At 58.4% G+C, this 14,572-nt stretch overlaps 1 protein-coding gene across 11 annotated transcripts; it reads left to right on the top strand.

Moving 5' to 3' along the window:
* Window positions 1-7,543: 7,543 nt before the first annotated feature.
* PYM1 (PYM1 exon junction complex associated factor) lies at window positions 7,544-13,720 on the top strand. 11 transcript variants are annotated; one of them, XR_013348491.1, is made up of 4 exons: window positions 7,545-7,575; window positions 10,666-10,759; window positions 12,227-12,276; window positions 12,806-12,946. XR_013348491.1 is itself a non-coding variant. In XM_077838856.1 (3 exons), exons 1-3 carry the CDS (start codon window positions 7,545-7,547, stop codon window positions 13,320-13,322), a joined length of 642 nt encoding a protein of 213 aa, XP_077694982.1. In that variant the 5' UTR covers window position 7,544; the 3' UTR covers window positions 13,323-13,720. The 11 variants fall into 11 exon arrangements, 4 of the variants coding, with proteins under 4 accessions (XP_077694982.1, XP_077694980.1, XP_077694981.1 ...); XR_013348488.1 differs by having other exon boundaries at window positions 7,557-7,575; window positions 10,642-10,759; XR_013348489.1 differs by lacking the exon at window positions 7,545-7,575 and adding an exon at window positions 8,310-8,539 and having other exon boundaries at window positions 10,642-10,759.
* Window positions 13,721-14,572: the final 852 nt, after the last annotated feature.

Below are 14,572 nucleotides of genomic sequence, written 5' to 3'. Positions count from 1 at the left end.
CCCTTCCCAGAGCCTCCGCAGAACCCAGTTGCCCCCCGCCCGCAGCCTCCTGCCCCCGCCAATTTGAGCGAGCCCCCGGGGGGGGGGACACACTTAAAGGGACAGCGGCGCGCTGCACCAATCTGCAGTGAGAACAAACCCCGGAGAGTCACCTGGGCCCCCAGAGCGCCCCCCCCCCATTTCCTGCCAGGGGTTAATTAAAGCAAGAATCCGGCCCCTGCGCTGGGGGGCTGGGGCTGGCCAGTTGCCAGCAGGGCTTTTCTGGGAGCCACCCTCTGGGAAGGGATCGCCTTGGCCTTGAACCGCAGGGGGGGGCTTAGGGGCCAAATGCAGGGGTGGTGCAAGCAGCTCTGACTTCAGCGCTGCCCCGGCCACCTTTGGGTGGGCGCGAGGTCACATCAGAGTCCCCAGGTCGTGGGACTGGACGGCCCCCGAGGGGCTGAGTCCAGCCCCGGTGCTCATGGATGAAGGATGATCCAGACTGTCCCTGGCAGGTGTTGGTCCAACCTGCCCTTGAAAAGCTCCAGGGACGGAGATTCCACCCCCGCCCTGGGCAGGTTATTCAGGGGTGTGAGCCCGGCTGCCGACTTGGCCAGGCCTGCCTGTGCCCCCGAGTGTGTGCGGGGGGGGTCTCGAGTTGTGCACACAAGTCACGCCGGGTGTGCTCGTGCTCACACGCCCACAGGCTGCCTGGCAGCACGCGGTGGTCTCCGGCTGTGGGAGGCCTGACTCGATGGGGCCGTGGGGGCAGCTGAGTTCTGGGCCCGGCCCCGTCTGTGCGCTGGTGGGGGGGTTCCTGGGTGAGCCCCCGTGCGAGGAATCCATCTCAGTGCGTGTCAAAGGGGCGCCAAGGTGAACATCTGGGCGTCAGCGGAGGGGGGCCTAGCGTGGATCTCTGCGGGTGGGTGCCTGTGGGTGCCCCCCTGTGTACGCGTTGCTTGCTCATCCCTCAGCGCCGATCTGTGGGTGCGCCGGAGCCTGCCCGGGCAGCTCTGCGCACATGAGCCTGCCCGGGCCCGCGCTCTCCAGGCGCCTGGCTGAGCCCCACTCCGGGCGTGTGGGTGCCGGGTGCTCTCTGGGACTGAGGCCAGGCTGCCAGGTGCGAGGGGGCAGCACTGGTCTGGAGACGTTGGCTAGAAACAGTGGGCAGCAGGAGGGGAACTCCTCCCCCCAGTCACCTCTGAGCCGTTCGGCCCTTTCTACGCCCTCGTCCTTCTCCCCCAGGCGTGATCTGTGTGCACGCGTGTGCTGCGAAGGTACCCCCCCAAGTTCAGTCTGGCCCCAGCCAGCCCTTGGCCTTGGTGCCGGGGGCTTAAGGGTCCCACCTGAGAACTGGACTGAGACCCAGCAAACTCACTACACCACAAAGCCCTTGCAGTCTGGTCAGGTGAGCAGTGCTGCCCGGAGCAGTTGGCTCAGGTGCCCAGAGCCTTGCCCCCTGGGCTACCAGTTCAGTGGTCAAAAGATGCGGCCATGTGACGGCACCAGCGGACCCCCTCCCAGCCAGGCTCGGAGAAGAGGCCAAGGACTGAAGGGGCCTGGGACACTCGACTCCTGGCACCCCTGCTGGGGCTGTCTGCAGACAGAGGAGCCCAGGCTGGAGGGCGGAAGGCCCCAGAACCCCACGGCGAGGCACAAACCCGTCAGCTGGAATTTCCCCTTCGCGGGCTGCCGAGCATTTCTCTGCCGGCTGAGCGGGCGTGTGGGCGGGAGGTGCGAGTGCTGCGGGGAGTTGATGCCGCCTCTGCACCTGTTTCCATCTCACGTTCCCCTGCTACCCTCCTTCGCGAATCCGCCCGGGGCCTGCTCCGCGGCCTGGCTTTGCAGCTGGGGACAGCGGGGCAAGAGAGGAGAAGGGACTTGCTCAAGGCCCCGCAGTGAGTTAGTGGCAGAGTTGCTTGGCAGTTCCTGGCCCACTGCATGGAGACCCGGGCGGTGCTTCCCTCCACGGATTGCACACTGCCCTCAATGCAGCACACCAGCCTGGAGCCGGGGGGCCGGACTCTGGAGCCGTGTGCTCTGCCCCCCTCTCTAGTCATACATCCCCCCCTTTTACTACAGAGCCTGGGAGAGCCTCCAGCAGCCGCACCCAACCAGCTGCTCACGCCGGGAGCAGCTCAAGCAGCCCCCAGCGCGCCGGCTCGCCCCTAGGACCATGCAGACCGGTGCTGCAGCCAGCCCCCGGAATCCTCCCCCACAGGGTGGCGAGCGTGGGGCGCAGCGGAGCGGCAGATAGCGTCACACGTCCCGGGCCTTGGAGGGAACGAAGTCAATGGCTGTGCATGTGAGCACGTGTGCCCAGGCGTGTACACATGGGTCACGTCGGGAGGATGGAGGGAAGGCCCCACGACCGAGCATGTGGCGAGGGGGGATTTCGCTCCTGGGACACCCAGTGCAGAAGCCACCTGGGAAAGCCGTTGCTGCCTGGCAGCCTGCGTGGGCTGCCCTGTGCCTGGAGACCGTGTCCCCTGGCTGCCCCAGCTGGCTGAACGGGCCCCTCGGTCAGTGGGAAGGCCCAGGATCCAAGGAGCCACGGTGATGGAGCTCGTGGGGCAGGAGGGGTCCCTCCAGGCTGGGGCTTAGGCCCCCATGGCGGTGGGCGGGGGAATGGCACTGTGCTGTGGCCCTGGCTCTCAGAATGAAGCGGGCACCGTCCCCAGCCCGGCGTTCACGCAGAGGACTGTGCTGCCGATAGGGCTGTCGAGTCTAAATCCCAGCTCGGATGAATCACACAGCTGCGGCGGGGACAAGGGCTGCCATGGGCCGACCCTGCTCCGGCTGATGAATTCTTCGAAGGCAGCCGGTTCGTCAGGCTTTCAAACGACAGCCAGGGTGGGGGAGGAGCATATTTACCATACTGTGGGCCCCAGCGGGAATGGGGGAGGGGAATGATTCAGACTGGGGGGATCTGAAAAATAGGGGTGCCCAGGGGGTTCCTAGCCACGCTGTGTAGTGCATGACAGCCTCAGTTTGGAGAAGAGGTGAGGGTTGGGATATACCGTGAACGGGGTGTATCTGTGTATACACAAACCATGACTCACACTCACGACTCCACCGCGACCGCAAGGCTAGAACCCAGGTCTGCTTGCTCCTACCCCTTAAAGGAGAATCCCCAATAGCTGAAAGCAGTCGGGGGCTATGGTACACAATTGCCATCCTCATCCCATCCAGTAGAGGGCAGTGTTGAACATAGACATGAACCAGGCCACTAGAACCTACCTATTGTTAAAAGCTCCGCCATTTGTCAAACATAAGAACAGCCAGACTGGGTCAGCCCAATGGTCCATCTAGCCCAGTTTCCTCTCTTTGACAGCAGCCGGTGCCAAGTGCTTCAGAGGGAATGAACAGAATGGGGCAATTATCCAGTGATCCATCCCCGGTCATCGAGTCCCAGCTTCTGGCAATCAGAGGCTTAGGGACACCCACGGTTGAATCCCTGACCATCTTGGCTAATAGCCAGTGATGGACTCATCCTCCGTGAACTGATCTCAGTCTTTTTTGAACCCCATTATAATTTTGGCCTTTACAACATCCCCCGGCAAGGAGTTCCACAGGTTAACTGTGTGTTGTGTGAAGAAATACTTCCTTTCGCTTGTTTTAAACCTGCTGCCTGTTAATTTCATTGGGTGACCTTGGTTCTTGTGTTATGCGAAGAGGTAAATAACACGTCCTTATTTCCTTTCTCCACACCAGTCATGCCTTTATAGCCCTCTGTCAGATCCCTGCACGGTCATTGCTTTTCTAAGATGAACAGTCCCTGTCCTGTTAATCTCACCTCAGACAGAAGCTGTTCCAGACCCCTCATCATTTTCGTTGCCCTTCTCTGTACTTTTTCCAATTCTTCTAAAATATCTTCTTTGAGATGGGGCGACCAGAACTGCATGTAATATTAAAGTGTACTTTGGATTTATATAGCAACATTATGATGTTTCCTGTCTTATTATCTATCCCTGTCCTAATGGTTCCTAACATTCTGTTTGCTTTTTTGACGGCTGCTGCCCATTGAGTGGATGTTTTCAGAGAACGATCCACGATGACTCCAAGATCTCTTTGTTCTGAGTGGTAACAGCTAATTTAGACCCCATGAGCGTATATGTAGAGTGGGAATTCTGTTTTCCAAGGTGTATTACTTTGCACTGATCAATGCTGAATTTCATCTGTCATTGTGTTGCCCAGTCACCCGGTTCTGTGAGATCCCTTCGTAACTCTTCACAGTCTGCTTTGGACCTAACTATCTTGCATCCTTTGCTAACTTTGCCACCTCACTCTTTATTTCTTTTTCCAGATCATACATGAATGTGTCTAACAGCACTGGCCCCGGAACTAATCCTTGGGGGACCCTGCTATCTACTCTTCACTGTGAAAACTGACCATTTATTCCTACCCTTTGTTTCCTATCTTTTACCCTGTTACTGACCTGTGAGAGGACTTTCCCTCTTATCCCATGACTGCTCACTTTGCTTGAGAGTCTCTGGTGAGGGACCTTGGTAAAGGCCTTCTGAAAGCCCAAGTTCACTAGATCCACTGGATCACTTTTGTCCACGTTTGTTGGCCCCCTGGAAGAATTCTAATAGATTAGTGAGGCATGATTTCCCTTCACAAAAGCCATGTTGACTCTTCCCCAGCAAATGGTGTTCATCTGTGTGTCTGATCATTGTCCACAAACAATGCATGCCCCAACCATGCACCCCAACTCAGGCCAAGTCGGGGAGAGCCTTTCCAGCACAGGCCAACAGCCTTCCCATGCACAGACAGGCAGCCTGCTAAGGCTGACTCTGTTGAGCAATGACAACAGCTGGCAGGAGCCAGCTTTGCTCCCTAGAGACTGCAAACAGAGCAGCGCCGGTTGCTGTTTGGAAGGCTCACCCCCATTGGGACCAAGATGGCGGAGGGAAGGGGGTGGACGTGGGGAAGTGCAGGGAAGCCAGGTACAGAGGAGTAAGTGTGTTCCTGCCCTGGGATGAGTCACAGGGTGGGGCCCTGCCCACTTGTGGCACCCACTTCCCTGCCAGCCCCAGTGCCGCTGCCCACGTCTGAGCGAGAGCGAGAAACCGCCAGAGAACAAAGGGAAAGGAAAGGAGGAGCGAGGCTGCTTGAAAACAACTGAGCCGCACTCTGCAGAGCGGGGCCCCGGCGCTGACGTCACCACAGATAAGCTCTACTTCCTTCAAGCAGGGCTAGAACCCAGGAGCCCTGACTTTCCGCCCCACTGTGTTCTAGCCACGAGCCCATGCTCCCTCCCAGAGCTGGGGACAGAACCCAGGAGTCCTGACTCGCAGTTCGCTGCACTGGCCATGAGACAACACTCTCTCCTAAGCTAGGATGAGAACCCAGGAGTCCTGACTCACAGCCCTCCCTTCTAACCACTGAAATTACTGAGCAAGAACAGAAGCAACGATGCAGTAGTCCCACTGTGGATTTCTGCCTGGCTCAGAGCGCCGGAGCAGAGAGCTGCGAGGTTTTCGTCTCGCTTTGCTAATGATTGAAAAACACACAAAAAAGAAGGAGCAGAATCGTTGTTCTGGGCAGCCCACCGACATCTCCGCGTAGCCCCGAAAGCGCCAGGCTCAGAGCTAACTGATGCAGCCTGACGGCATGTGGGAATTCACAGGCAGCATCTGCTCTACGAAATGCACATGGCCTGGATGTTAGCTTCATCACGGTCTGTCTCCCCTGCACCTGTGAGCTGGGGAAGGGGGAAAGTGGCAGACTGGAGGAATGGAGTGAGAGGCAGGGAGGTGTGTGTGTGTTAGAACGCATGACCCTGGGGAGCAGCGCTCCAGAACTACCTGGACAGACAGACAGACCAGACAGACACAGAGACGCCCTGAGGCTGGTCTAATTTACACTCAAACTCCCTTGGCTCCCTCTGGCCCTTGGGGAGCAGGGAACAGCCACAGTGCAGCATGCTCTGGCCACTCCCCCACGCTGCCCCTCTCAGGCCCCAGCCTGCTGCCAGAGCCTGAGTGTAAGTGGGAATCAGGCTTGATCCCCTGTGTCACGCTGCTTTTCTACTGGCTCAAGCCCAGCCCACCCTGCAAGTGCCCAGACGGACCATGTGTTTGAGCCCTCGTGCCGTTGTTTACACTAGAGCCAAGCGAGCGTGCAAACGCCTTGCCCCCGTGCAAAGTTTACCGGTGGGTTTCACACTGGTTTGCACTGGTGTTAGCGACGAGGGAGTCGGAGCCCGGTCTGGCTCTGCGGGGGCCAAGTGCAGCTGTGTCCAAGCCATGGTTTGGGACTGATGAGGGGGGGCATCCAGCCTCTCCCCACCCCCTTTCCTGGGCCCACTAGAGCCAAAGCATTGGGCCCCTCGCCCAGGTGGAAATGATCAAGCCAAAGCCGTGCTGTCTTGCCCTGTCTCCCCAGCGCTCTGCACAACGTCTGCTGGGCACTCGCCGCAGGACGGTGAGGCGGGAGCAGCATAAGGCAGGCGGAGGGACCTTCTCTGGGACCTTGGTTTCTCCTGAGCTCAAGCTGGGTCTGTGCAGGCAGCCGCTCGAGGAGGCGTGAAGCAGACACAGATCAGCAGCTCCGCTTCCTGAACAGGCATGTGTGTATCTCTCACTGACATCAGAGCTCAGCCCTGCCAGCACGGCTTCCCTACCTGCTGGCCACTTGACTGATAAACCTCAAATCTCTGCCGATAGGGATCACCCACAGAGGCTCCTCAGGGCGTGCCCCGATGACTGGAGCACGCTGATTGAGTGCCGAGGCTGGCAGCAACGCCCCCGTGCCACGAGCCCCGCGGCGGGAGGGCTGCTTGGCTGGGACGCTGCTGGCGTTGCCCACCTGGCGGGGATACCGAGGGAGTTCAGCCTGGGAGCTGGGAGGGCTCAGGAGTGAGGGGCACCGGCACAGCTGTGCGCTGGGTTGAGGGGAAGGGAGGGACGTACCCAGGCCCGTTATGCCTCACCCAACAGGCCTTTTATCCCTCACCCTTTATCAGCTGCTGCATAAAGCGCCCAGCAGCTGCCTGTCTGTCTCCATAGCGTTTGAATACAGAGACTTGTAAAGTCCTGGCACTGTGCTGCCCCCATGTAGGAACAGCAGCAAGGCAGAAACGTCACGCAGCGAGAGCAGGGCCTGGGGTGCCTGGCTTCTGTCCCCTGGGGGACAAACCTCCACTCCCTCGGCCTCAGTTTCTCCAGCAGTAAAATGAGGGTGACAAAGCGCACATCTTGACCAGGGCCCCAGGGAGCAGCCATTCACGGATGGGCCAGCTCCTTGGATCGCAGGTGCCTTGCGGTTCTCTGGCCAACACATGCTCACCCTCCCTTGCCCCTGCTGCCAGAAATTCCCCTGGGGCTGGATTGCCTCCCTTTTGCTCCCCTTGAGAAACTTCCATACAGCCCAGTCCTCAGGGAAAACGGTGTTAAGTCCCCCCCCAGGTAGTAGTAGCGGTGTTAAGGCCCCCCTGCCCCATTAGAGTCTTACTAAATTTCGCAGCATACAAAGAAAAAGTGGAAGGGTGGAGCCTAGCCCACAGCCCCACCCACAAGGCCTCTATAAAGTCCAATCAGCTGCTTGTCTTTCTCCCCAATATGGCTGCTGCTGGAGACCCTAGTGCAACAGGTGAGGGTAGTGAGATCCTTATAGCTTGAGAATCCTATTTCCCTGAGAGGTGCTTCTCTGTTTAGTTGGCAGCTGCTGGGGTGCAGAGGGGGGCTCCATAGGGTGTCTGCAGGCTGGCCCCATGCCTGTGGGAAGGCTGGCCTCATGGCATTGCTGTTTACAGAGTCTATTTTTAAGCTGCTGTCATTCTGTTCCAAAAGCAGGGTGCACTTTATGGCTTTAAATGCATGGGGAGCGCCTGGGTTTTGCCTAAATAAATTATGGGTGTTCCCTGCCTGAGGAATGGATCTAATCCCTGTGTAACTAAATTACCCCATGCTCTACTAATTGGATTGATCACTGTAACTAGTTAATGAACTCCAGCCAATCTTTTCAAACCAGATTCTTTGCTGATATGGAAATAATTATCTACTGACCTGGAGGTTGTGAATCAAATCAGAGGCTTTATTGCAACTCCAGGGGAAATTGTCTTTTCCCTGCCATCTGGCCTGGCTCTCCAGCTGTCCTAATGCCTTGTTAAGGGTGGCAGGGAGGAAATGCTATATAGCTGGGCAGGGTGAGCGGCTCTTCTCTGTCACTAACTAAAGAAACAAAATGAAACACATCTCTTAGGTTGCAAATGTCAACCCCAGTGTTAATCAGAAGGTGGAATATGCTGCAAGAGGTCTGCTCGGCCTGTCTGCTCGCTTCCCTGGGGAGGCAGGATGGCCCAATGGTTATGGTGCTGTCTAGGATGGGGGAAACCCAGGTTATGTCCTTTCTTTGCCCTGGGAGTATGACCAGAGCCTCTCTGTGCCAGTTCTCCTCCTGTAGAACGGGGATCGTTGCATTTCCCAGCCTCACTGGGTGTGTGGGGTAAGAACATGAGAGGCTCCGATACTAACTGTTGGGGGCTGAATACGTGCCTATGACAGACAGCTCAGCAAGGGTGGAAATACCGTCTGTCACTGCCAAAAATGATCAGGTAGCTGCTGTGCTGTGATCAGCCACTGTAACAGCTTCCCTAGCGTGCTGTTCCCTTGGCCTGCCTCCCCGCCCCACTGCCACTTGTCAGATCTTGGGTTGACAGCGCCTTGAGGTGGGGGCTGGCTTTTCGCGATGGGGGAGGTGTATGGACACAGGGTTTCCAACCCCAAGTGTCCAACAATCCATTCTAGAGCCTGGAGGCCAGAGGGGCCCATTCGATCACCTGCTCTGACCTGCTGCCTAGCACAGAACAGAGGCTTTCGCCCAGTGCCCCCTGTGTGGAGCCGGAGAGCTAGTGTGTGGCTAAGGCAGCCAGGAGACCCCAAGCGATGGATGATCACCCACCACTGTGGGGAGCTGGGTCCAGGGGTTTAGCCCCAGAACGTTAGCAGGGAGGGGGTTATGTCCCATTGGAATCAGCCTGGCTTTGGCTTCCAGGCAGGTTCTTGTGCCTGGCTTGGCTGGTGACCCAAAATCACCTTCCCGGTCTCTTGGAGGTGCTAAGCAGGCTGAGCTCCGGGTATCTCCTCGGGAGCCTTTTCTCCAGCCCTCGTGGCAGTTGGGCAGCGCCATCTCCGCTTCCTCGGCATCCTTTTAAAAACGCCCCACCCCAGGCTGGGCCTTGTCCAGAGGGAGAATTGCCCCCCAGCTCCTTGCTGCTACTGCGTGTGAGTGTGATGGATGGGGGGGCCGGGGGCTGTTTGCGGCTCCTGGCGATGGGGGGGATGTGGCTGTCACGAGGCGCAGAGGGCCGCAGGTGCTGACCCCCAGCCCAGCTGCAACCCCATCGCCCAGGCCAATGTGGGGCTGGGTTTCAACCTCCGACCCTGCACCCCACCCTTGGGAGATGCCCCGTTCCCTCCCCCTCCTCTCCCAGCCTGGGGCTAGTCACTCCCCCACCACCCCCCGAGATGCCCGGGCAGCACCGTCTCCCCCAGCCTCGGGCAGGATTCGAACCCCTGACTCCCCCATGAGCTGCCCCATTTCTGCCCATCCCCCTGGGGCAGGGTTTGAACCCGGAACCCCTCCCCCCCCCCACAAGATGTCCCTGTGGAGGCCTGTGTCCCACGTGACTCTGTGTGTGTGTGTGGGGGGGGGTCGCTTAGCCTGAGCCCCAAAGGATTCTGGGAAATGTCTCCCCACCCCTTCGAGCCCTCTGGCGGTCGGTGTCTCTTTAAAAACAAGATGGCCCCCGGCCCGGCTGCCCCCGCCCGCCACGCCCCTTCCGGGGGGCGGGGCAGAGTGGCCGGAAGTGGGTCGCGTTTCCAAGATGGCGACTCCCTATGTGACTGACGAGACCGGTGAGTGCGGAGACCGCTTCCGGGAGGTGGGAGCCCCCCCAGCTCCGGCCCCTCCCCCCGCCCGGGCCCCTCCCCCCAGCTCCGGCCTCCCCCCCCCGCCTGGGCCGCATCCCCCGCCATCCTGCCCCCAGCTCCCCCTCCCCCCCGCCCACATCCCCCCCCATCCTGCCCCCAGCTCCCCCTCCCCCCCGCCCGCATCCCCCCCATCCTGCCCCTTGTCCCCCCCCCGTGCCTTGGTGTCGTGCAGCCCCTCACTTTGTCCCCTGCCCCCCTTAACCAGTCACGTGTCGGGGCGCCCCCCCTTCAGCCTCACGCAGGACCGCGCTGGGCTGTTTCCTCCCTGTGGCCCCCCCGCCCCGAGGAGCCCCGTCCCGGTCCGTGGCCTGGGGGGCTGCGCTGGTGGAGGGGCCGCGGGGCAGGCCCTGGGGGTGGCGAAGGAACGGGGGCTCCTCTGCGGTAGGAGGCGGCTCCAGGACGGCCCCATTGAGCCGGCCGCCCTGGCGCAGCCTTAGACTAATCCTCGGAGGCCTGACTCCTTGGGTGACCTAATTCCCTCCCCTGCCCTGTGCCTCGGTTTCCCCATCCGAGGGTCCAGCGCTGACCAGGGGCGCGTGGCGGGGAGGAGCTGGTCTTCAGTTTGTCTGTAAGCTGTCTGAACGTTGCCAGAGAGACAAGGTGGGGCAGGTGACCTCTTTTATTGGACGGGGGCTCTTGGTTGGCCGTGTCTTACTGAGCAGCCTTTAGGTGAATATTGAAATCACTTTTTCCCTTCCCCCCTCTTTAAAATATCCCATCACAGACAAAGATGCTTGTAACGTTTCAGGGAAGTACATTGCCTCCACACAGCGCCCTGATGGGACCTGGAGGAAGCAGAGGAAGGTGAAGGAGGGATACGTGCCCCAAGAAGAAGTGCCGGTGTAAGTTGAATTCTAGTCCTTATGGCTGACCCCTCCATAGAGCAGGGGAGGGCCTCTGGGATCTCTTGTATGGCCCATAGTGTGTGGGCTGTTACACAGTCCAACTCCTCACGTCTGGAAACCTCGACAGCTCCTAATGCTGTGAGATTGTCTGCTTCTACAGCACCGAATGTGTGCCTGGAGCTTCAGCCCATTTGGCGGACAGGTAGCCTGCTTCCTCAGCTGGGCTACCCAAGAAAGTGGCACTGGTTTCATTTAAGGTGTGATGTTAAGCTGGTGCGAACTGTTGTGTGTGTACTCCTTTGGATTCGGGGTGTTTTCTTTTGGTTTAGCTTAACCCTGTTCTTAAAGGCCATAAACTAGCCTGAAGAAATCCAGTCTCTCCGCAATAACTGTCTCTGCAATAACTGTCCCCATGGGTTTGCACTGATATAGGTTAAACTGCTACAGTTTTTGCGTGTAGGCCTGAGACCCCTCCTTCCTTCAGCTAGCTTCCCTTTAGGGTAACAGCACATCTTACCATTGTCAGTCCTCTCCCGGCCCATCTCTTAGCTGGGTGCAGTGTGACGAGCCAGGCAGTTGTACGTTTGGGGCCTGCTCGCTGCTTGGGGTTGCTTTCCCCCAAGGATCCATGGGAGGCTTTGTGGCAGAGTTTGAAACACGTTCTTAAAAAGAGAGGAGAGCTCAGTGCTCCACAGGCCAGACTAGGTGATCCCAAGGGTGTCTCTGGCTTTAAATCTATGAATTCTCTTCATTCCTTAATGCAAGCCAGGCATTCCTGTCAGCCCCTGGAATGCTGATCCCAGCTCTTCTCACATGGCAGAGCATGTTCAGTGAGCTCCCAGGGCATCTGGCTTGGCTTCAGAATTCCCATGTCCCCAGACAGGTAATTAGTGAGCTCGAATGGGGGTTGGGCTTAGCATGGCGCTGTGGATCTACGTCGGCCCCCATGGGGGCTCATCGACTCTCAAACGTGGGACGTGGCTCCCACTCCTCGCTATAACCCAAGGCCATTTGGCTGTCAACTTTCTAGGCTTCCAGATTGGGCCACAAAGTTTTGGGAATGTGGCCATTTGTTGGAGTTGAACCTGCCATCTCCAAACCCTTTGGGGAATACTAAAGATGGCCTCCCTGCCCCCGTCTCTCGAGGCCTTGCCCTGCCTCAGAGGGAGTCTCTGCTTTGGGAATCTTGTGAGGTGTTTTCAGCATGCTAGTGCTGTACTTACACACCAAACATCCTCACGCTGGTCCAGCGTGAGTTGATCTGAGAGGGGCCACAGGGCAGCAAAACCTCCTGTCTCCCATTGGGCAACATCTGTCAGGAACGGTGAAACAGAGAGGCTGTCCCATGGTTCCAAATCAAGCCCCTTGAAAATCCCCCCCGCCCAGCGCCCCCTCGGCTGTAATGATTTATAACCATGTGTATGTACTGTTGGGTTACATCGTGAGATCTGAGTCTTTTTTCAGGTGCCTGACCAACTTTGACCCCTTCTTATACCATAAGATGTAACCTGGCGGTATGTATTAACTCCCCTTATAAATCATTCTGGTGGGTGGCTTCAGCAGGGCTCTGGATGGGTCCTGCCTGCGAGGATAACCTCAGCTGGCATTGCTAGTCTCAGGCATAGAGCTCAGGTACTTGCAAACAGTGCTCAAATCCTGTAATGTTCGAAATGTGTCTGTTCCATGGAGGCTCACTCCTCAGGTCCTGGGCGTCTCCTCCCGCCCTGAGGGTGGCGGCCAAGTGCTGTGATTCCTTTGCCCTTTAGAGTTCTCATTCAGTGATGCTGCTGTTCTGTGGGGCCTGAAGAGTGGGGCTGAGCGCTCATGACTCATTGGGTGGTGATTGGACCAGTGGGTTCTCAGCACGTCTTGCGGTGGGCTGGATCTGCAGGGGCATGGCCTTGCGGCTCTGGGTGTGTCCAAAGCGCCGCTGCAGTGGGATTAGAGAGCGTTGGAGCTGATGGCCGCCACATGTACCAGCTGGCTGGCTCCTGTTCTTCGTGTGTGGGAGAGGAAAGTCCTGATGAATTTTGTTCTGTGCAGGTATGAGAATAAGTATGTGAAGTTTTTCAAAAGCAAACCAGACCTGCCCCCTGGTCTGAGCCCCGAGGCCAACGTGCAGCCAGGCAAGCAGGCCGCCAAGGCAGAGAGCAGCGAGACAGGACTGTCCAAGACAGCCAAGAGGAACTTGAAACGTAAGGAGAAGAGGAAGCAGCAGCAGGAGAAAGGGGAGAGGGAGACAGACGAACTGATCCAGTCGCTGGAGAAGGCCACCCTCTCGGGGGGCAGCAGCAGGGACAGGCCCCCCCCAGGGGATGGTAAGTCAGCCCCACGGCAGCAGCAGGCCTGCGGCGGAAAGGCCCTGGGGGATGGGGACTCCTCAGCCTCTGAGAAAACAAAGAAGATGAAAAACCTGCAAAAGAAGCTGCGGCAGGTGGAGGAGCTGCAGCGGCGGCTGGACTCCGGGGAAATAAAGCAGCTGACAGCAGAGCAGCTGGAGAAGCTGGCGCGGCGGAAGGCCTTGGAGGAGGAGCTGGAGGACCTGGAGCTGGGTTTGTAGGGGGTGGGGGACGGGACGGGGGGGAGACTCTGACCCAGACTCGGTGCACGCAGGGTGAATGAGTTCTGCCAGCTGTGCTGACCAGAGCCCCAGCTGCCCCGCTGGTCTCTGCTGGGTTTTTGGTTGGGTGCTGCCCGGTTTTTAAGAACAATTTTCCCGGCTATCGATGTTAGAAACTTGACAACTCTTCATGTACCTCTCTCCTTTTCCATTGTTTTATTTGGGGGGTGGGGGGAGGGAAGGCTGGGGATGTTGTTGGGATGGGGTGGGCGGGGCTAGCATCCCATGGCTGTTTCCCCAGCCCTGTAGGATTCCCAGGTCCTCAGTGTTCTGTGTTCCAGCCACTCACTCCTCCTTTGATTTTTAAAAATGACGCAATAATAAAATTGCAGCAGTGACCTCGGCGTCTGGGATTTTGTTTTGCCTTCAAGCCAAGCTGCCTTCGGGCCCCTGCAGAGTCTCGCTGGCTTCTCTGGAGAGTCTGTGCTCTGCGTGCTGGAGGGAAAGCTGAGGCGCGCGCCCCTCCCTCAGGAGAACACGCCCCACAGTGTGGTAAAGGCCTACCCAGAATGCGTGGCTACCCAGAGTAGATTGTGTAGCTTTCTGGAATATATGCTTGCTCTGTGTCTTCCATGATCTGATGAGCAGAGAACTAGTAAACAGTTGCTGGCCCTTAACGTATCTTCATCAGCATCTGAGACAGCACCCGCTGGAGTGACCCACAGTGGTTGTTTTAGGCTCTCTGCAAACTCGGGAAGGTGCTGCTCCAATTTCTAGATCCAATTTTCCAAGTTTCTTCTGTGCAAGTCTCGCTGCTAGAGCCTCCTATAACTGCAAGAACAGTCGGGGGCTGAGGCTGAAGAACTGTCGGGAGCGGGGGCTGACTGCCCCGGCTGGTCCTTAGCACACCCCTAGGAAGGTGAGCACAGCCCCTCGTGTGGTGGGGGTATATTGGTGTAAGAGTAACTGGCTTGAGAACGGGGACCTGTTCTGCCTGGCACTGGCCACCAGGGGCTCTGTAGGGCCTGTCTAGTCCCTCGAGTGTGGTGGCCAGCCCTAGTGCTGCCTGTCCCCCTGCAGCGCGGGCAGGGGGCCCGCAAGAGCAAAATCTGAGCCACCTCGTCTGGTCGTGCAGTGCGGGCCCGTGGGCGGGTTCTGCCAGCCCAACGTCAGCAGGAGCCAGGAACGCTTAGCCTTAGAGTGCAGGCGGGGGTGGGTGTTGCGTTTTGGGGGGTGTGGGAGGCCAAGCC

Source organism: Eretmochelys imbricata, chromosome 20 (genome assembly GCF_965152235.1).
Source record: "Eretmochelys imbricata isolate rEreImb1 chromosome 20, rEreImb1.hap1, whole genome shotgun sequence".
Taxonomy (NCBI): Eukaryota; Metazoa; Chordata; order Testudines; family Cheloniidae; genus Eretmochelys; species Eretmochelys imbricata.
The sequence above is the reverse complement of the archived record's forward strand: the minus strand, read 5'-3'. Positions and strand labels throughout refer to the sequence as shown.

What these genes read in the sequence shown, in the direction of transcription:
- PYM1 (XM_077838854.1), top strand. Translation starts at nt 7,545, where the DNA reads ATGGCTGCTGCTGGAGACCCTAGTGCAACAG. An exon ending in TGGAGACCCTAGTGCAACAG is followed by an intron (nt 7,576 to 10,641) that starts GTGAGGGTAGTG and finishes ATCCCATCACAG; the next exon opens with ACAAAGATGCTTGTAACGTT. An exon ending in CCCCAAGAAGAAGTGCCGGT is followed by an intron (nt 10,760 to 12,805) that starts GTAAGTTGAATT and finishes TGTTCTGTGCAG; the next exon opens with GTATGAGAATAAGTATGTGA.